This window comes from Mastacembelus armatus, chromosome 24, assembly GCF_900324485.2.
Source record: "Mastacembelus armatus chromosome 24, fMasArm1.2, whole genome shotgun sequence".
NCBI classification, from domain to species: Eukaryota; Metazoa; Chordata; class Actinopteri; order Synbranchiformes; family Mastacembelidae; genus Mastacembelus; species Mastacembelus armatus.
Genome location: NC_046656.1, coordinates 12489275 through 12508109, shown reverse-complemented (window position 1 = coordinate 12508109; position 18835 = coordinate 12489275). Strand labels below are relative to the sequence as shown.

The window sequence follows — 18835 nt, the reverse complement described above, 5'->3', positions numbered from 1 at the left end:
GTAGAGTATGGAGTATAGTAGTGGTAAAACAGCAAATAAGCCTTGTACATTTCAGATTCCTCTAATTATCTTTGCGTACAGTCAGGACTTCAGGGGCTACATGCACTGTCCTCAATACAAAAAGCTTGATTACAGTAACCTGCTTCTCACTGTGGTGTCACACAGTCAGTCAGTGACACCAATTATGTATGTCACATAACCTCGAGAGATGGAAAAAGGAAACTGCACATCCATCAGCTCTGTCTAACGGGGCTCAGTGCAGGAGAATGAATGAACAGAAAGACTCACAGGCTCACATTCACCTACTGATTTTAGAGGAATTGGTTATTCTTGTCTATGGGATATGTATATTTATGCTTTTAACATAAGACTGTTTGTAACATGAAAGTCCATCATAAATTATTTCTCTAAGACTCATCCTTAGTGACTTCCATAGAAGAACTTGATCATTGGCATTTCATGGACTTTAACACTAAATGAAACTTCATATGGAAATATTTGATTGATTGATTGATTGATTGATTGATTGATTGATTGATTGATTGGTCAGAGTGACTTCAAGTCCTTTCTACAATAACTTCTTGTTTTTCTTGATTATGAATGGATTATATATATTACGAAACACTAACAAAAATGACTGTGAAGTACATTTTTATTTCAGAGACATTACATACAGTACATGTAATACAGCAAATGTCATAACCTCTGTACCACAGAGATTGATATCTTTTCTTATTGATAAACTTAGCTGAATGGGCTAAAATTCAGAACAACAGGAGACCCTTCAGTGATTCATTAAAGTCTGTTGTTCTGTTGTTCACCTGCCACAGAAATCAATTAAAGCTATAACGCAGAATATTTTGATTAGATAAAATACATCCAGAAACTTGTTTAATCCTCCATATGGTACATGTACATATATGACAATTTAAAGTCATTAATGTAGCAGTTGCAGATTCTATCAAGCATAGTGCCTGTTTCTGTCTAAGGCTGAGAGTTGCAGTAGGTAGCTTGTAACAAATAAACTATTGCTTATAAAAATAAAAGCCCCAATTAGTTTTGCATATACACTATGTGGAGATCTCCTACATACATTCAAGTTTCCTTTTTCATACAGCTGTATGACGAGTAGGTGTGCAAGTGTTCAATTTCAACAGTAGAAATTGTAGAACTAAATCTTTGCGTTTCTTTATTGCTTTTTTAAAATAATAACCTAAAATCGGATTAGAAATGATAACAATCTAGATCAGTCTTTTTGTTTTCTCCACTCTACTTAAAATGAAAAGGAAGACTTCAGACTGCTTTTTGCTTGTATGGACATCACTGTTAGCAGAATTATCTTCTGACCCCTTATCTTATCATGAAACCTTTTTCAAACTCTTTGACTCAAGGCTCGTAACATCATCTTGGCTGTTTAATTCAGTGTCCGAATCTTCAACATCAGCATAAGCACCATCCTCAGATTCTGCATTCACTTTGGTCAGAGTACTAAAAGGGATTAACATTGTTACCTCTGCTGCTCTGTTGCATGCTTTTTGTTTATCTGTCTTGCTTGGAACAAAATCCTGTTCTCCATCATCAGTTTCTTCCTCTGGTTCATCTGAATCTTCCTCTGCCTCGTCTTCTCCATCAGCAGAGTCTCCCTGCGCTTCACTCCAGTCTTCATTGGGTGTCTCTGTTTCCTCCTCTTTTTCAAAAGTTTCAACAGTGTCTTTGACATTATGATGGCTTCCATTTGAGATATCAATACATTCACATGGTGTTCCATTTGCTCTATCAGGATTAGTGTCAGATTCACTGATTGCATTCTCTTCAACCTCTTCATTTTCTCCACGTGTAAGTTGCAGCTTGTCATCTTGTGCAGATTCATCCTCTGTGTTATCTCCGTCCTCCTCTCCTGCAGATGTACCTCCTGCTCCAGATTCTTCCACACTATCGCTTTGGCTAGTGCCCTTTCGTGTAATTACATGTTTCTCTGGCTCTGCTGTTTTATGTTCTTCAGTCTCATCTCCTGTTGTTGCAGACTCTGTGCAGTCTTCACCTGTTGCTCCAGACTCTCTGCTGCTTTCATTTTCAGCCTCTTCAGATTCCTCTTCAGTTGTTTCACTTCTCACTAGTTTCCCACTGTGAGATTTAACATCTTCATCATCATCCTTTTCTTCTTCTTCAAAAGAATCTTTGGTGGCACTGCTTTCTGCATTTTTTTTAGATGGTTCTGTCTCGTGAAGCTCTACAGCTGATGCCAGTTCTATGTTTTCCACCTCACTTAAGCTCTCATTTTCATCTGTAGCCACTTTATCCTCTTCTGCAGTTTCATCTGCAGTTTCATTTTCAGGCCTGAATTCTGAATGCTCTTCCCCTGAGTCATTATCATTTGTTACTTGTGAATTATCCTCTTCTCCTGTGGTCTCATTTGCATCTGTTGTTGCATTGTTTACTGATTTATTTTCATCTGTAGCTGATTCATTTTCAGTAAAAGCTTCGGAGTGTTTTTCTTTTGCAGAATGAGGATCACCATCTGCATTTGTTCCCATTTCTTCTCCATTTGATTCGTTATCAGCGTCACTGATTTCCTCCCCACCTGAATTTTCTTCAGTTTCTTCCAAATCTTCAGTTGTCCCTCCTTCCACTCCCTCTTCTTCATCAGATTCATGTTCAGTTGTTTCTGCCACATCTTCTGCTGTATCATCCTCTTCATCCATGCTGGCACCAGCTTCTTCCACCATTTCATCTTCACCAGTGACAGCAATCTCTTTTTCTTCAGAAATCTCATCTTCCATTGATGTTTTTTCAGCTGTTTCATTCTCGTCTAACTCACTGGGGACCAGAATGTCTTTTTCCACAGCTGAATATTCATCACTTTCATACTTATTTGTAGCAGCAGCATCTTTTCTATCTTCTGCTGCACTATCTTCAGCTTCATCTTCACTTGAGACCGCAATATCTTTTTCTATGGCACTTTCATTGTCAGGTGTTCCCGCTTTATTAGTGTCTGCAATTTCATCTTCTTTATTTGTAGCAGCAGTCTGTTCTCCATCATCAGTCGTCTCAGCTTCATCCCTATCAGATTCATCTTCAGTTGTCGCTGCCACATCAGACTCTTTTAAAGTGTTTTCATCTTCAGCTTCTGCAAGCTCTTTCTTTGATTCATCTTCACTTATGACATCTGTCTCTTTTTCTATATCAGTCTCATCTTCGGTTGTTACTGCTACATCTGGTTCCTTTGACAATTCATCACCTGCCGCAGTGTTCCCCTCTACAGTTTCATCTTCATTTGTTATTGTACCTTCTGCAGAGTCGTTATCACTGGCAGCAACAGTGTCTTCTTCATCATCAACTATTCCTGCTTCCACAGTTTCCTCTTTGTCTGAATCCTTTTCAGTTGTGCCTGACACTGTTTCATCTTCAGCAGTCTCTTCCTTTGAATCATTTTCCCTATTGATATCTTTGTCTACAGCCATCTCATCTTCAGTATCTGCTTTTTCTTCTTCACCAGCTGTGGTGGTGTCATTGCTCTCATCTGCAGTGGTTGAAGGAAGTTCTTCTTTATAGCTGCCTATCTGTTTTTCCACAGCCTCTTCTTGGTCAGTTTCATCCTCGCTTGTGGCTGCTGTGTTACTGTGTTCTGCATCTCCATTTTCAGCTGTGGCATCTTCAGCAGCATCTTCTTTAAGTTCATACTCACCATCCTCACTTGTGACAGCAGCTTCCTTTTCTGAAACAAGCTCATCTTCAGTTGTTGCTTCTTCAGTCAGTGGCCCTGTGGCATTCTCTGACACTTCATTTTCATCATCATCATCTGCAGAATCATCTTCACTGGCAGCACCACTCTCTTCTCCATTGTCAGCGATTTCTGTTTTCATAGCTTCTTCATTGTCAGAGTCATTGTCTGTTGTGGCTGCCACAGTACTCTTTTCTACTATTTCATCTCCCATTGATTCATCTTCAGTTGTAACAGCAGTCTCTCCATCATTAATCATTCCTTCTTCTGCAGCATCCTCTTTCTCAGATTCATCTTTACCTGTGAATGTCTCATCATCTCCTGCGTTTTTTGCTGTGGTTGCTTCAGTAACGTCTACCTTCATTTCATCCTCATTAGTTTCTTCATCAGCTGTCCCTGCTTCCATAGCCTCATCTTTGTCAGCCAACTCATCTTCTGTTGTTGTCTCTTCTTTTGACTGTTCATCACCTTTCACCATGACAACGTTCTCATCTACACCAGTGGCTAAAATCTTCTCATCCTCATCAGTCGCACCTTCAGTTGTCCCTCCTTCCACTACCTCTTCTTCATCAGATTCATGTTCAGTTGTTTCTGCCACATCTTCTGCTGTGTCATCCTCTTCATCCATGCTGGCACCAGCTTCTTCCACCATTTCACCTTCACCAGTGACAGCAATCTCTTTTTCTTCAGAAATCTCATCTTCCATTGATGTTTTTTCAGCTGTTTCCTCATCTTTGTCATCTGCCACATTTACATTTTCAGTGACATTGTCTTCAGCGGTTTCTTCCTTTGAGTCATCCTTCCTTGTGTCAGCAGTCTCTTTTTTACCATAAATCTCTTCTTCAGTTTTTGCTTGTTCAGTTGGCTCATTTAACTGGTCCTCAGCAGTGGTATCATTCTCATTTGTATTCTTCAGCTGCTGTGTCCTCATTTTATACTGTAAAATCATCTTGACTGGCGGCAGCAATATCTTCTTCATTGTCAACCATCTCTTGTTTGCTTCATCTTTGTCAGCGACAGTGAATGTGTCTTCATTTAGGGTGGCTTTCATACTCTCTGCAGATTCATCTTTAGCAATGGCATCAGTCTCTCCTCCCTCTGTCACAGTCCCCATTTCCAAAACCTCCTCTTTGTCAGTCAACTCTTTAATGGTGTCTTTATCATCTTTATCATTGTTTTCAGATCCATTGTCTTGACCTGCATTTTGACACATATCATCTGCTTCCTCGTCATGTGTTGCCACTGCAGTGTCATCTTCAGTGGCTTGGTGTACTTCGCCCCCTTCCACTTCTCTTACAGCTTTGACAATAACTTTTTCTACAAATGTTTCCACTGCTTTTGTTTCAGTATCATTTTCAGATTGTGACGTACAGTTGATTGACTGTGAATTGCCAGGATCCCTATTCTCCATTGCTAGAGTCCTGCATTGTTCAAAGTCCACTACAGTAGGGACAGGACCTGGTGTCCTGGATGTTGGTTCATTCTTAATGCAAGTTTCACAAGGACAGTATTCAACATCGTTCTCATTGCGCTGGTCACTGTAGGATGTGTCTGAATCATCACTTTTTTCTGCATGTGGATCAGTTAATTGATTGAGCATAATTTTCAGCTTCCTTCTTCTATCTACTGTTTGCGTTGTTGAAGTTCGGGACATTGTTTCTTTAGGGGGTCTTGGTAGACCTGCTCGACCTTGAAGTTTCCTCAGTTCCCTGTCTATACTAGTTTGGATTCTTTTGTGGACTTCAGTTTTAAGTTCACTTATCATCATGTCAAGCTGCTCATCATCAACCAAGTTCCATCGCGCTTTGAATTCCCTCATTGCATTGATATAATGTGTCATGAACTGCTTTTCTATTTTGGTTAATAAGGTTAAGACCCAAACAGGATTAGGATCTTGAGAAATCATTTTGACTAACTGTGCGCTGTGAATGAGGGGGGGACTCTCAGAACTGGTGTCGTCCTGACATTCTGCTTCAGCTTCCTCTGGTAGGTTTTGGCCATTGCCTTCATTTTCTGAACTATTGTTTGAGGAAAATGGAGTTTCAGGTAGTTCTCTTGGACTATCATTGCTTCTGATTGTGTCATCTGTTGCTGGATCATCCTCCTTTTGGTTTTTCTCATCCATTCCTTCTACTTCTCTCTCATGTGTCCACTGAGTATCTGCTTCCAAAACTTCTTGAACAGTCATTAATGCATTTGCAGCAGTGTGTGGTTGAGACACATCACAGTTCACACCATCACTACTTTTCCCAGAGACTGTGGAGCCACTATTGACATCCACACCAGAGGATGATGTATGATTGAATTCATCATCCAGAAAATGGTGCTGATCCTCCTTTAAGACATGTTCACTTTCTGGACGATCACAAAGCCAAAGAGACTGTAGAATGTTCATTAGCTCTTGGTATCTTTCATCCTTTTCGTTTGCATTTTTAGGATCATGGTCTATCAACTGCAACTTCACAAGGCAGTCCAAAAGACCTCTAGCTGAAGTGCTTAGTTTACGTCCATAAACCGGAGAAATTTCTGGTAAACTATTACATCTGTCAAGCTTTGGATTTAAAAGTACTTTCATCACTTGTACAGAAGAGTGGAACATTTTTGAGGCATCATCTTGCTCAGTATTATCTTCATTTGGTGCCTCTGTGCTTGTTTGGCAGTCATTATTAGGGACACTGTTCATCACTTCTTCCTCTGTGTCTTTTGTGCTCTCAGTCGCAGACTCAACATTGTTTTCATTTGCATCCATTCCTTTAATTTCCTCTGTCGTGTGGCCAGTTTCTTGTACATCATAATTCTCATTAAATTCCTCCATGTCAAACATATCACTGTCAGTTGGTATTGTTTTCAGCCATTCATTTACAACCTCTGTAGGGGATGCATTTGGTAGACTAGATGGGGCCAGCTCAAAGTCATCAGCATCTGTGGTCTTGTGTCTGCATTTGCTGCTATTGTCACTTTTGTTATCAGTGACACGCCTACCAGTGTCTGTAGCTTCCAACGGGCCACTTTTTTTCTTTTTAGACACATTGGATTTTGATTCTCCCGTACCTGTAGACTCATGCAGCTTTTCAACAACATCTGAATTGTATGTAGTCAGTGACAAATCACTTTCATTTGACTCTGTATGGCTAATCACATGACGATTATTTCCTTTTGGTTGTTGTGCACCTTGACAGGTGTCTGATGATGCAGAAATGGGTTTGGCAATAATCTCTGCAGTTGCATTTTTTGAGTTTTGCCTGCTTGAGCTGCTTGTCTTAGAGTGACAGCTCCTCTTATCAACTGGTTCTGGTTTCTCTTCCTCATGTAAATCAGATGTAGATTTATTCTTGGCATCAGTATTCACAACTGTGGTCTTCTGCTTAGCAGGACCCTCTGTGGATATTTTCATCTCCTCTTTATTTTCCACCTGTTCATCTGTCAAAGTATTGGTTTCTTTGGATTTTCGAGATTTCATTGAGAGATTTGACTTGACAGATAAAGAACTCTGTGACCAGCCTTCACTTGTTTTTTCTTTAGCACCAGACTTTCTTGAACGTGCTGAAACCTTAGACTTTGATGACATGACTGTAGGTACCCTGTCTTCAGTTTCCTCAACTGTCACAGCAGGGACTTCAGACCTGCTTAACGTGTCGGACTGATTTGACTTTGCTGACACAGGGCTAAATGTTCTCTCCTCCTCAGTATTTTCATCAGCAGAAACACAGACTTTTGACGTTTTTGATCTCAAAGACATAGTTGAATTCGCTGACGTGGTTCTTGGTGCTCTCTCTGATTTATCTTTGGTGATTCCTTCATTAGGAGAATAAGAACTTTTTAAATTGTTTGATTTTGTTGAGTTATTTTCATCAGTTTCTTCATGTAAACTTTTACCAGCGGTAGTTCCAGACATGTTGGACCTCACTGATTTGGCAGACACTGAGCTCTTTGCTGACGTTTCAGTTTCTTCTTCATTTTCAGTAATGCTGACACCATCTTCAGAGGGAACCTTCGAAGCTTTCGATTTCATTGATACTCCTGTAACATTGGACTGTCCTGATTTTGCTGATTTGTTAGAAGTATTACTTGGTGCTCGCTCCATATCCTCACGATTTTCTTCATCCTTAGCATGTGAGGCTTTGGACTTACTAGACTTCGATGATTTGGCAGATCTGGCTGATTTAGCTGACAAAGTGCTCAATGGTCTTTGTACAGTTTTCTTCTCATTTGCAGCATTTTCTTCTGAAGGAACGTCACGTGCCATTGTACTTCGTGATGATACAGACGTATTTGATTTGGCTGACATGTTGCTTTGGGATCTTTCTTCAGTTTCATCTTCTGCATTTGAATGTTTTGCAGATATTCCTGAATCATTTGACTTTGCTGACATTGCACTTGACACTCGTTCTACAGTTTCTTCAGCATTTGCAGTATTTTCTTTGAAAGTCACAGATTTAATGGTAACATTTGACTTGATTGATTTAACTGACATGCAACTTGGGGCTCTCTCTCCGTTTTCCTCTTCTGTATTTCCTTCAACTGGAAATGGACCTTTTGATCTGTGAGAGAGTGTTGAGGTATTTGACTTTGCAGATCTGTCAGACATAGCACTAGCTGCTCTCTCTACAGTTTTGTCCTGTTCTGAAAAATATTCTTCAGCTGGTACATCTGATATTTTGGACTTATTTGATGTTGTGGACATGACTGACTGTGTGGATTTGGCTGACATGGCACTTTGCACTCTCTCTTGACTTTCCTCCTCCTCCTCACTATTCCCTTCATCAGAAATCGCAGTAGCCTCGCCAGAACAAACAGATTTGGTAGGTGTTGCTGAACAATGAGACTTTGCTGATTTGGCTGACAAGGCACTAGATGTTCTCTCTGCTGTTTTCACATGTTCAGCCACATTATCAGCAGGAACATCAGAGGCTTGTGTCTTAATAGATGTTTCAGTTGCATGTGAACGGACTGATCTGACTGACCTGCTGCTTGCAGCTCTTTCGTCAGTTTGCTCTTTGTGATTTTCCCCAGTGGGGCTCTCAAAGCTTCTTTCAGCTGGAACATCCAAACTTTTTGACTTTTTTGATGTAGCAGAACTATTTGACTGGACTGACTGGCATGACACTGAGCTCACTCTCCCTCCGTTTTCTTCCTCAGTGTTTTCATTCTTGTGTTCAGAATCGATGTCAGAAGCCTTTGATTTCTTAGATATATCAGAAATATTGGACTTTGTTGATCTTGCTGATTTTATTGAAATAGTGCTTGAAGCGCTTTCCATGCTATCAGAATCATTAGCGTGTCCCTCAGCTGAAGCAGCCAAGACTTTTGACTTATCAAATAAAGTTGACTTTGCAGACATTGCACATTCTGCTCTATTTTGAGTTTCGTCCTCATCACTTCTCACCTCAGAAGTATTAGCATCTGGGCCATCATTAGACACATTTGATTTCATAGATACTGTAGAAGCTTGTGACTTAGGTCTAGTGATGCTTTCTTCAACTGGAACAGCAGCTGAGCATTTTGACTTACTTGAGCTTGCAGAGACATTTGACTTGACTGAATGGACTGACATTGATCTGGTTTCATTGTGCTCCTCTTCTTTTCCCTTTTCAGGATATTCAGTTTTGTTGTCAGAAGGAATCTCAGAAGCTTTTGATTTCTTAGATACTGCTGAAATGTTTGATTTAGCTGATTTTGATGATCTGGCAGACATATTGCTTGGAGCTCTGTCATCATGTTCCTTGTGATCAAATGCCTTTTGCTCAGCTGGATCATCAAGTCCTTTTGACTTTATAGATTTTGCAGAAACAGTCGACTTTGCAGATTTGCCTGATGTCACACTCTGTGCTCTCTCTTGAGTTTCCTCTCTACCATCTTCTTCATCAGGAATGTCGGTAATTTTGTCAGAATGAACTTCAGATGCATTTGTTTTGACAGATTTTATAGAAGCACATGACTTTGCTGACTTAGCTGACAAAGCACTAGTTGTTCTCTCTGCAGACTTAATAGATATTTCAGAAACATGCGACTGAACTGATGTGGCTGACATACTGCTTGCTGGCCTTGTTTCATTCTGCTCTTTGTCATTTTCTTCAACAGAGGTTTCAGACCTTTCTTCAGCTGAAGCATGAGCAGAACATTTTGATTTATTTGATTTTGCAGAAAGTGGTGACATTGTGTTTATTGCTCTCCCATCACTCTCGTCTTCAGCAGTTATTTCTGGATTGTCAACACCATCTTCCACTTGAACTTCAGAAACATTTGATCTTATAGATACTGTAGAAACATTTGACTTTGATGATTTTCCTGATTTGGCTGATAAATTGCTTGGAGCTCTCTCTTTATGTTCCTCATGATCAGATATGTTTTCTTCAGCTGGACCATCAAGTCCATTTGACTGTTTAGATTTTGCAGAAATAGTTGACTTTGCAGATTTGGCTGATGTCACACTCTGTGCTCTTTCTTGAGTTTCCTGTCCACCATCTTCTTCATCAGGAATGCCAGTAGTTTTGCCAGAATGAACTTCAGAATCATTTGATTTAATAGATTTTATAGAAACATGTGACTTTGCTGATTTAACTGACAAAGCACTTGGAGCTCTCTCTGTAGACCTAATAGACATTTCAGAAACATGTGACTGGACTGACTTGGCTGACATGCTGCTTGCTGCTCTGTCTTCAGTTTGCTCCTTTTCATTTTCTTTATCACAGCACTCCCAGCTTTCTTCAGCTGGAGCATGACCAGAGCATTTTGACTTGTTTGATTTTGCAGATATGCTTGACTCAACTGACTGGATTGACATTGAACTCACTGATCTCCCTTCAATCTCCCTTTCAAAATCAGTTTCATCAGAGGCATCATCACAGTTTTGAGAAGGAACTGCAGAACCTGTGGATCTCGTAGATAGTGCTGAAGGATTTGACTTTTCAGATTTAGTGGATGTAGTTGACTTATTGCTTGGAAATCTCTCTGTATATTCTGCAGGATCTGCAGCATTATCTTGAGCTGGAACATCAGTGGGCTTTGACATATTAGATTTGGCAGAAGTGTTTGAGCGTGCTGATTTGATGGATATGGCTGAAACATTTGACCATGCTGATTTTACTGACAATGCACTAGATGGCCTCTCTTCCACATAGCTACTAATATTTTCTCTATCTGAACCATCGCAGCTTTTTGGGTTACTTGATCTTGTTGAAATAATTGACTTGGCTGATTTATCTGACATGCAGCTTGTTGATCTCTCATCGGTCTCCTGCTCAGCATGTCCTTCATCACAAGTATCACCATTATGTTTGGGCAGATCTTGAGAAGCTTTTTGTTTTGTAGAACCAGCAGAGGCCTTTGACTTTGCAGATTTTGCTGACATTTCTCCTTCTGAAATTTCCTCATTATTGCTTTCCTCAGACTTGTCTTTAGAGACTTCTGACTTGCTGGATTTTGCAGATGATTTTGAAGTGACTGAAATTTCTGACATAGCACTAGATGCTCTTGCCTCAGCTTCAGAACTTTCCTCAGCTAAAACACAGGAGGAGGTTGTTGTTGTTTCCTCAATCCCATCATTACAGCTTCCTGCACATTTCTCAGTTTCTTGTACATCATTTCCATCTTCATGAGACTCATCACTTTCTTTATTAGGAATTACAGATGATTTAGATTTGTTAGATTTTGCAGAAATATTTGATGTCACTGATTTCACTGATTTCACTGAAATTGTGCTTTGTGGTCTCCCTCCTCTTTCCTCTTCAGCATTTCCAGTGCCAACACTTTCTGTAGTCTGAAGATCAGACTTCTTTGATTCTCTGGATGTTGCAGATGTATCAGACTTGGCGGACGTGGCACTATTTGCTCTCTCCATTTGTCCTTCTACAGCTTCAGGATTTACTTTGCTAATTTCTTTACTGTCTTTTGACTTCCTAGATGTTACAGATACATTTGACTTGATAGACTGAGCTGACATTGCCCTTGATGCTCTTTCATGTTCTTTATTTTCAGCCTGTTTTTCCTCAGCTGAGAGATCAGACACTATTGATTGGCCAGATGCATTTGATATTTCTGACATGGTGCTAGGTGCTCTATATTGATTTTCATCTGAATGTTCACTTTTGGAGTTTTTAGATTTTATGGCCCTCACAGATGTATTTGACTTTCTGGATTTTACTGACATGGTACTTGGAGCTCTCTCCACAGTTTCCACTACCTCCTCCTCACTGTCTGCTTTATTTGATGACACCACTGACAAAGCACTAGGTGTTCTTGCATCTATATCTTGCACATCCTCTGTATTTCTTTGAATGTCAATTTCAGAAGATTTAGACTTTGCTGATTTTGCTGACATTGCACTAGATGCTCTCTCTTCAGTATCTTCCTTAGCGTTTTCCTCATCTTGAAGCTTAGATGCTCTTGAATGTGTAGATCTTCCAGAGTTAATTGATTTGGATGACATGACACTTGCCCCTCTGTCTTGATTTTCTTCAGCCTCTTCACCTTCCTCTTCATCCTCAAAGTCAGCACCTTTTGATTCCAGCGAGTCAGAAGAATGCACACTCTCTTCAGATTTGCCCTCTGAAGTTTCAGTAGGTGGAGCTGCAGAAGTTCTTGACTTTTTAGATTTTGTAGAAACATTTGACTTCTCTGACACTGTGCTTTCTGCTCTCTGTCCAGTTTCATTTTCATTTTCTCCAGTACATTCCTCTGTAGGTGCTTCTGATGCTCCTAGTTTTGATTCTGCAGAGGTATGTGACCTAGCTGACATTGCACTGGGTGTCCTTTGCTTTGTTTCATCCTTAGGTTGGGGGAAAGAGTCTCTTGATCCCTTAGACTTAATAGAGATGTTGGATTTTAATGACATGGAACTTAAAGCTCTTTCTTCATCAACGTCCTCTGGTTTATATTGTTCGACTGCCACAGATTTAGAGGATTTAACAGACATACTACTTAATGGTCTTTCTTTAGCTTCTTTGTTATCATGTGCTGTTATTTCCTCAGCTGTAGCATCTAAAACCTCAGATCTGGATTTGGTTGAGGCATTTGAATGAACTGACATGGCACTTGTTGATCTTTTCTCTGCTACATCTTCAGACTGCATATTCTGTATTTCTTCAGACATATTTGATTTGACAGACATGGCACTTGATTGATCTCTTTGTATCTCACCATCTTCTTCAGCTTGGCCCTTGATTTGTTCTTTTGTGTCATCCCTAGGATCAACAGATACTTTGCAATGACAAGTGTGTGATGTTTTTGATTTTCTCGACTTGCTAGAGGCCCCTGAAGCTCTGCTGCTATCTTCCCTTTCAGATTTCTGAGAAGATACTCCTAATGCATCACCATCCTCAAAGTTTTGATCCTTCTCATTAAGAGCAGATTTTGCTGTCTCACTCCGGATGATGCAGTACTCTACAGTTTCAGCTGCTTCCATAGTCTGTTTTATGCATGATTCTCTCTTCACAACGTCTTCTGTATGCTCTTCACTTGATCTAGACATACTCTGTCTTTCAACCACTGTCTTCCTGGAGACCACTGTATGTGAGGATGCACTTGAGCTGGAAGTCTGAATGCAGGAATTTGCTCCGTGTGCCCCTGGGATATTTTTCCAGATGTCATATTCCTGGCAGTGACTGCAGCAGTGAGGACAGTGAGGCTTCTCTGCATTTCTTTGATAGTGCCTAGTTATATCAGACTTATCCTGCTCACCAGCAGAGATATTTTCAGATTCTGAATAGCTTCTGTCACTAACTTGTGAAAAATATGGGATGTTGTGTCCTTGAAGGTACTCACGGGTCTTGCCTGTGGACTTTCTAACTTCTGTTGACCAATGTAATGTTTCATCATTTTGAAGCCGGAATCGCACTTTCATTTCCATAGACAAGCTTCCATCTTTGTTAACACGAACCCGTTTCTCTATATCATCATCTCCAATCCCTTCACCAGTGGGGGGGTAGGAATCCACATGATCTGGAGAGTCAGTTCCATCCGGTAATGACTTGTCAGATGATGCTGACCGTCTGTTGTCAGTCACCTTGTCAGTTTTTGGATTGATGGCACTTTTCTTCATTGGAAGACCTTGATTTACTGTCAAGACAGGAAGATAAAGACAATAGGAATTAAAAGGTGTTTTTGCTCCTGGTGTAAAATATAATTCTGAAATAATGTCCTCATGATGTAGCATAAATAGCACTTCATTTTACAATAGAATTACTTGCTATGAATTAAGTCAGAAAAATTCTGTGACAGCAAAGCATATCTCTTACCCCCCTGTCCTTCAGTGCAGCCACTGACACGTGACCTCATACTCAGCTTTGGAAGTGTGTCATCGGATGTTTTTCGAAAACTCTCCACGATGGACGGGTGAGAAGGCTCACGCCCCACACAGACAAGGACACTGGGGCACTGCATAAGACTCTGAACATTGTCAATCTGAAACAGAAGAACAGAAATGAGTTAACAATGACTCAGTTTACTGAACAAAATTGAGGTAATAAGATGGATTACAGGTATCTTTCATTTTAAACTGTTTAATTTAAATGGATTAAATGCCATGGAAAAACTATTCATTCAAGTAGATTTGCAATTTTGCCAGGTATGCACATATATATATATATATATATATATATATATATATATATCATATAATATTTTATGACACTCAGTGTCTTCCTCAGTGACAGTGCTAGAGTACTTTAAAATGAAAAAGCAATTTTTCTTCTATTTTCCTTTGGCTGTCAGCCATTGTCAGCATTATACTGGGGGAGCAAACTGAATGCATAACACAGCACAAATACAGTCTTGATGCTGTGCACTGACCACTGAGCTGCACGGCCTATTATTTTTACTGAAATAATATTGCATTATAGCAAATAGCATTTAACAACTGATATAATGAGGATATTTGAATTATGTCAGGGCATTGTCTGTGCTTTTGTGCAACTGAGTGCTCTAATACCTTGCAAAAGGTAGCTGTGGGTCAGGCAGTGACTCAAGACCAGATAAATATCCTAATCCAGGATGATCTCTGGGAGACCTCACCAGATGACTGTGCATTGCACTGGTGAGCTGCAATTGTCACTTGTAAGAGCAGTGGGTATTACTCAGCAATCCTTGCTGAGTGTGTGAAAGTCGCTCACAAAGTTATATAATCAAGCACAGAGGTTTGGGAATTGCAAGCCATTCCCATATTATTTACATTCATGCATAATTACATAGATTCATCATCCTCATTATTTTCACAGCGGGGTGAACTAAAATAGATGTTTCATGTTTCATTAATTAGTCTCAATTGCTGAATGCTAATCTAAGGGAAGAGTACGCAAGAGTTTCCATACAAATCCTTAATAAGAGTGTGTATTGATGCATACCCAAAAAAGACCATGTTGCTGTATCTTATGTTTTATTGTTAAGTATCTTACCATTTGAACTCATAAAACCCTCAAAAAGCAGCAGGCTGTCTAAAAGTGCATTGTTACAAAACTTAATATTGCTGTTTAGAAAGACATGTTTCTGCCTTCTACATCCTAAGAAAACAAAGAGAAACAAATAAACTAAATCAATATTTACATATAATTTACATAGTATTCTTAAGAGAAAATAATTTCTTTTCCTAATAATTTTTTTTCACACTAAGTAAGTATGCTTGAATGTTTTTTTACTGACACACAATATTGACTACCAGTGCTTCTGTTCTTTACAAACAGCTGTGACACTCAGAGAAAACATGTAGCCTAAACTGTCGAGGCTTTTGTTGATTTTTATTTTGCTTATGAGCAGTCAGTTTTGATGACAGTGCAGTTTTCAATTTTACAACTGCTGCTGGTAAAGGCAGATGAATGGCTCCATCCATGGTCACACAAAGCCCAGGTGAAGATAATTAATTGCTGTGGAAGAAACCTTCCAGAGACACCTCTGCTATCAAACTAGGGGAGTGTAGTTTCAACATTGACCTGTTTCTCCTCTCAAAAATAGCTCTGATTTGACCAAGATTAATGGGATTTTGAGAGATACCCACAGTCTGATTCTGTGTGAGGGAATATCCCCATTTCAATGTCTCATGCACCCACAAAATATTTATCTCACTAGACTTAGATTAGAACAAACTACTAAGTTCAATGAGTGTATTTGTTGTGTAAATGTCCAGAAAATGCATATTTCTACCTAAAGCAGTATTTTTTACTAGATTTCTTGTAAATTTGCATCCTATCAAAATCAGGTGTTTCTGTAGCCTACAATTAAATTATATTTTATCGAACAATTATACCAGTACACTAATACCATTGACAAGGTTTCAAAATTCAAGATATTAGAAAATTAATTTTTGAACTAGAGTGTTTGCTGTAGGGCTGATAGTTGACAAAGCTCTCAACTTGGACCTAGAAGGGAATCAGTTCTGTCACTAGAGGCCTCTCTTTCTTGCTTTTCAGTCTCAGGGAGTAACAGTAATGTGTAACAACACTTTAAGCCAGCATACATTTGACGGTACTTCTTAAAGGCCAAAATCATGTAGATAAAAACAAGTCATAGTACTATTCTTAAGATCTGGCCATTCTTTTCAATTCATTAAAACACACGGGAAGGTATTTACTAGGGGTCAAGCACAGAAACTTCCTCTTGGAAAAAGAAGTTTCCTGAACACGTCAGAGAATAAAATCTCATACAATTCCCGTACTCCCAAACTCTCTGCAGGTTATGTAAGATAACAGCAAGAAAACAAGACCATGAAAACTAAACATTATTTTTCTTCTTGTTCCAGGTGCTTATGACCTCACCTTGTGGCCATCTAGTGTGTACAACTTCCTGATGTGGTACTGCATGAGCTCAGACACTTCCTCTAAGAAAAGCCCAAAACTGCGCAGATTCCTGCGGTGCAAGATGATAGTCTTCCTCAACGAGGGATCGCTGTTCTTCACCAGCATCATCCTCTTATTGTACCTGTGGTGATGAATGTGGTGGTCTTGGCCTGAATGTGCTGCCTCAGGCTCGGTCGCCCCACTGTGAACATACCGGTGTGGATGATGGTGGTGGTGTGGAGTGTGAGTGTGATACAAAGGTGACACCTGAGTCTCTAATGCATCCCAGGCCTGGGCATGTCTATACTCAGAGCAAAGATAGCATTCCTCCAGAGGTTCATGATGGCCCACCATGCCATGTCTGGGGATCCTGGGGAGGTGGCTGGTGTGATGCTTGAAGGATGCAGAAGACCTGTGGGCATCTTCACCTCCGACAGTATTGAAGCACTGGAAGCTGCGTTTGTTGGTGGACATTTTGGGTGGCAGCCTCTGCTTTGTTCTTTCTGAATGAAAGATTTATTCTCAGGTGAGCTGGCGAAGATGCCTGTGACAGGGGGTTTTCATGTTTCCTCTGAGCTTCCTAGGAGAAGGTAATGCACTGCACATCTGCATAGCTCCCACTCATGCCAGGCTGAAAGATGGTACAAAGCCACAGGTCAAGAATAGAACAGATTAAAAAAAAAAAAAACACACACACATTTATTGTGAATTTCATTGCAAAAGTGGAAACTAAAACAAAACAAACAAAAACATGACAGAAATTACTGCTTTGTTTTACATGTAATTGGTAAACCTGATTGCAACTTCCAGTTGTACTTTTATGTCTATTTTAGCTTTTCCTGGTAGCCCAGCGTGGCTCCTCAGCTCCTCCTTGAATGTACTTAGGTCTAAAGTAGTGTCTCAACGTGACATAAAGCTTGTCTGAGAAAGAAAATCCTTACAAAGAGGCATTTTTAGGATTGAAGGTGTAATCAGTATATTACTGTCTTGTGTCTAGATTTGCTAAATGAATGTATCCCAGTTTAGCAGCTGATACAATCCCATGCTCTTTTATAATTATGTCCTACATTTTTAAAATGACATACACATGGGATGAATGTTACATGCAGACTGCTGTGAAGATCAAAGTGTACATGAAGACAAGGATAATGAGGATATGGTTACAAATAAATCCTCCAAGTGACTTTAAATAACAAGCTTAAATCTGTACCAGCAGTGAAAGTGGACATCACCTCAGTAATTGTCACTCTCACTGGAGAAAATGCATTGTTAGCCAGCTTTCCTGTAATCAGTAATGCAAGGATTACCCATTAAAACCAGAAATATCTGCAACAAGCGCAGTTCATTCTTACTGAGACAATACTTCGAGGTAAGAATAATTTATTGTTGCATGATGGAAGGGGACACAAGCCCACTATGACATGCAAATACAAATGAATCAAATTTTGTTACTAAAAAACTGGCAAATCCTGACTGACACGTATAAAGAAATAGTTTGGCTGTTTCCTTGTTCTTGGAATTAGCAATGTCATACACAAGCAGTAACTGCTTCCTCTGGTCTTGACAATTGTTCTAAATACTATTATATGTCATGTTTCCTACCATGGCTTTTAAGTCTTGAGAGCTAAACCAACCCATTTATAGGCAGCAAAGGCCTTTTGATTGTTTCAGAATATAACTTTGGTAGCAAAGGTTATTCTGTCCTCCATAATCCATGTATTATAAAACTGAAGTCCATTTCTATTTACCTAATACACCGTTTTAAAAACAATGAAAAAGATCTTCATAATACATGATGTAATATTAATCAAAGAATCTTTACAGTGCACAGGGCCACAGTGGCCCTGTATAGCCAGCTTTACGTTAACTTATACTGAACGCTGAGATTGCTCATATCTTTCACACCTTTAGGATGAAGCAGAAAATCTGATATTAAATTATTTTTAAAAATGTGTCAGTACTGATAGAAGAGATAATGAACAAAAAAAACTCAAAGTTTAGTGATTTTTTTTTTTTTTTTTTTTTTTTTTTTTTGCAGAATGCTAATACTCACCACACTGAAGCCTGTAAATGTAACAATTCAGAAGGAACATGGGTGTGACCATTATTCTGCAGGTTAGCTGTTGCTAAGCAAATGAAGTGTCTGTTTCAACTTCTGGATTACTAATGCATAAAGTATCTTTTATTCACCACAACCAGGAAACATATGTGGCCTTGGATTCTTACAATAATGCTATTTATCCCTTAGGTGTCATGTTTGCCAAGTGAGGCTAATAGGGTGCAAACATGGAAAAATAAAAAATCACATCATGCATACAGGCCAGCATGAGTTCATCCAGTTTAATGTGGA

At 39.5% G+C, this 18835-nt stretch overlaps 1 protein-coding gene across 1 annotated transcript; it reads right to left on the bottom strand.

Moving 5' to 3' along the window:
- Window positions 1–1325: 1325 nt before the first annotated feature.
- Window positions 1326–16959, bottom strand: rp1l1b (rp1 like 1b). Its single transcript, XM_026319292.1, has 10 exons — window positions 16465–16959; window positions 13957–14122; window positions 13484–13777; window positions 8185–8758; window positions 7598–8124; window positions 7434–7516; window positions 5166–7361; window positions 2711–5102; window positions 2295–2317; window positions 1326–2219 (listed from the first exon to the last, which is right to left on the bottom strand). Exons 1-10 carry the CDS (start codon window positions 16957–16959, stop codon window positions 1359–1361), a joined length of 7611 nt encoding a protein of 2536 aa, XP_026175077.1. The 3' UTR covers window positions 1326–1358.
- Between the last annotated feature and the right edge of the window lie 1876 nt (window positions 16960–18835).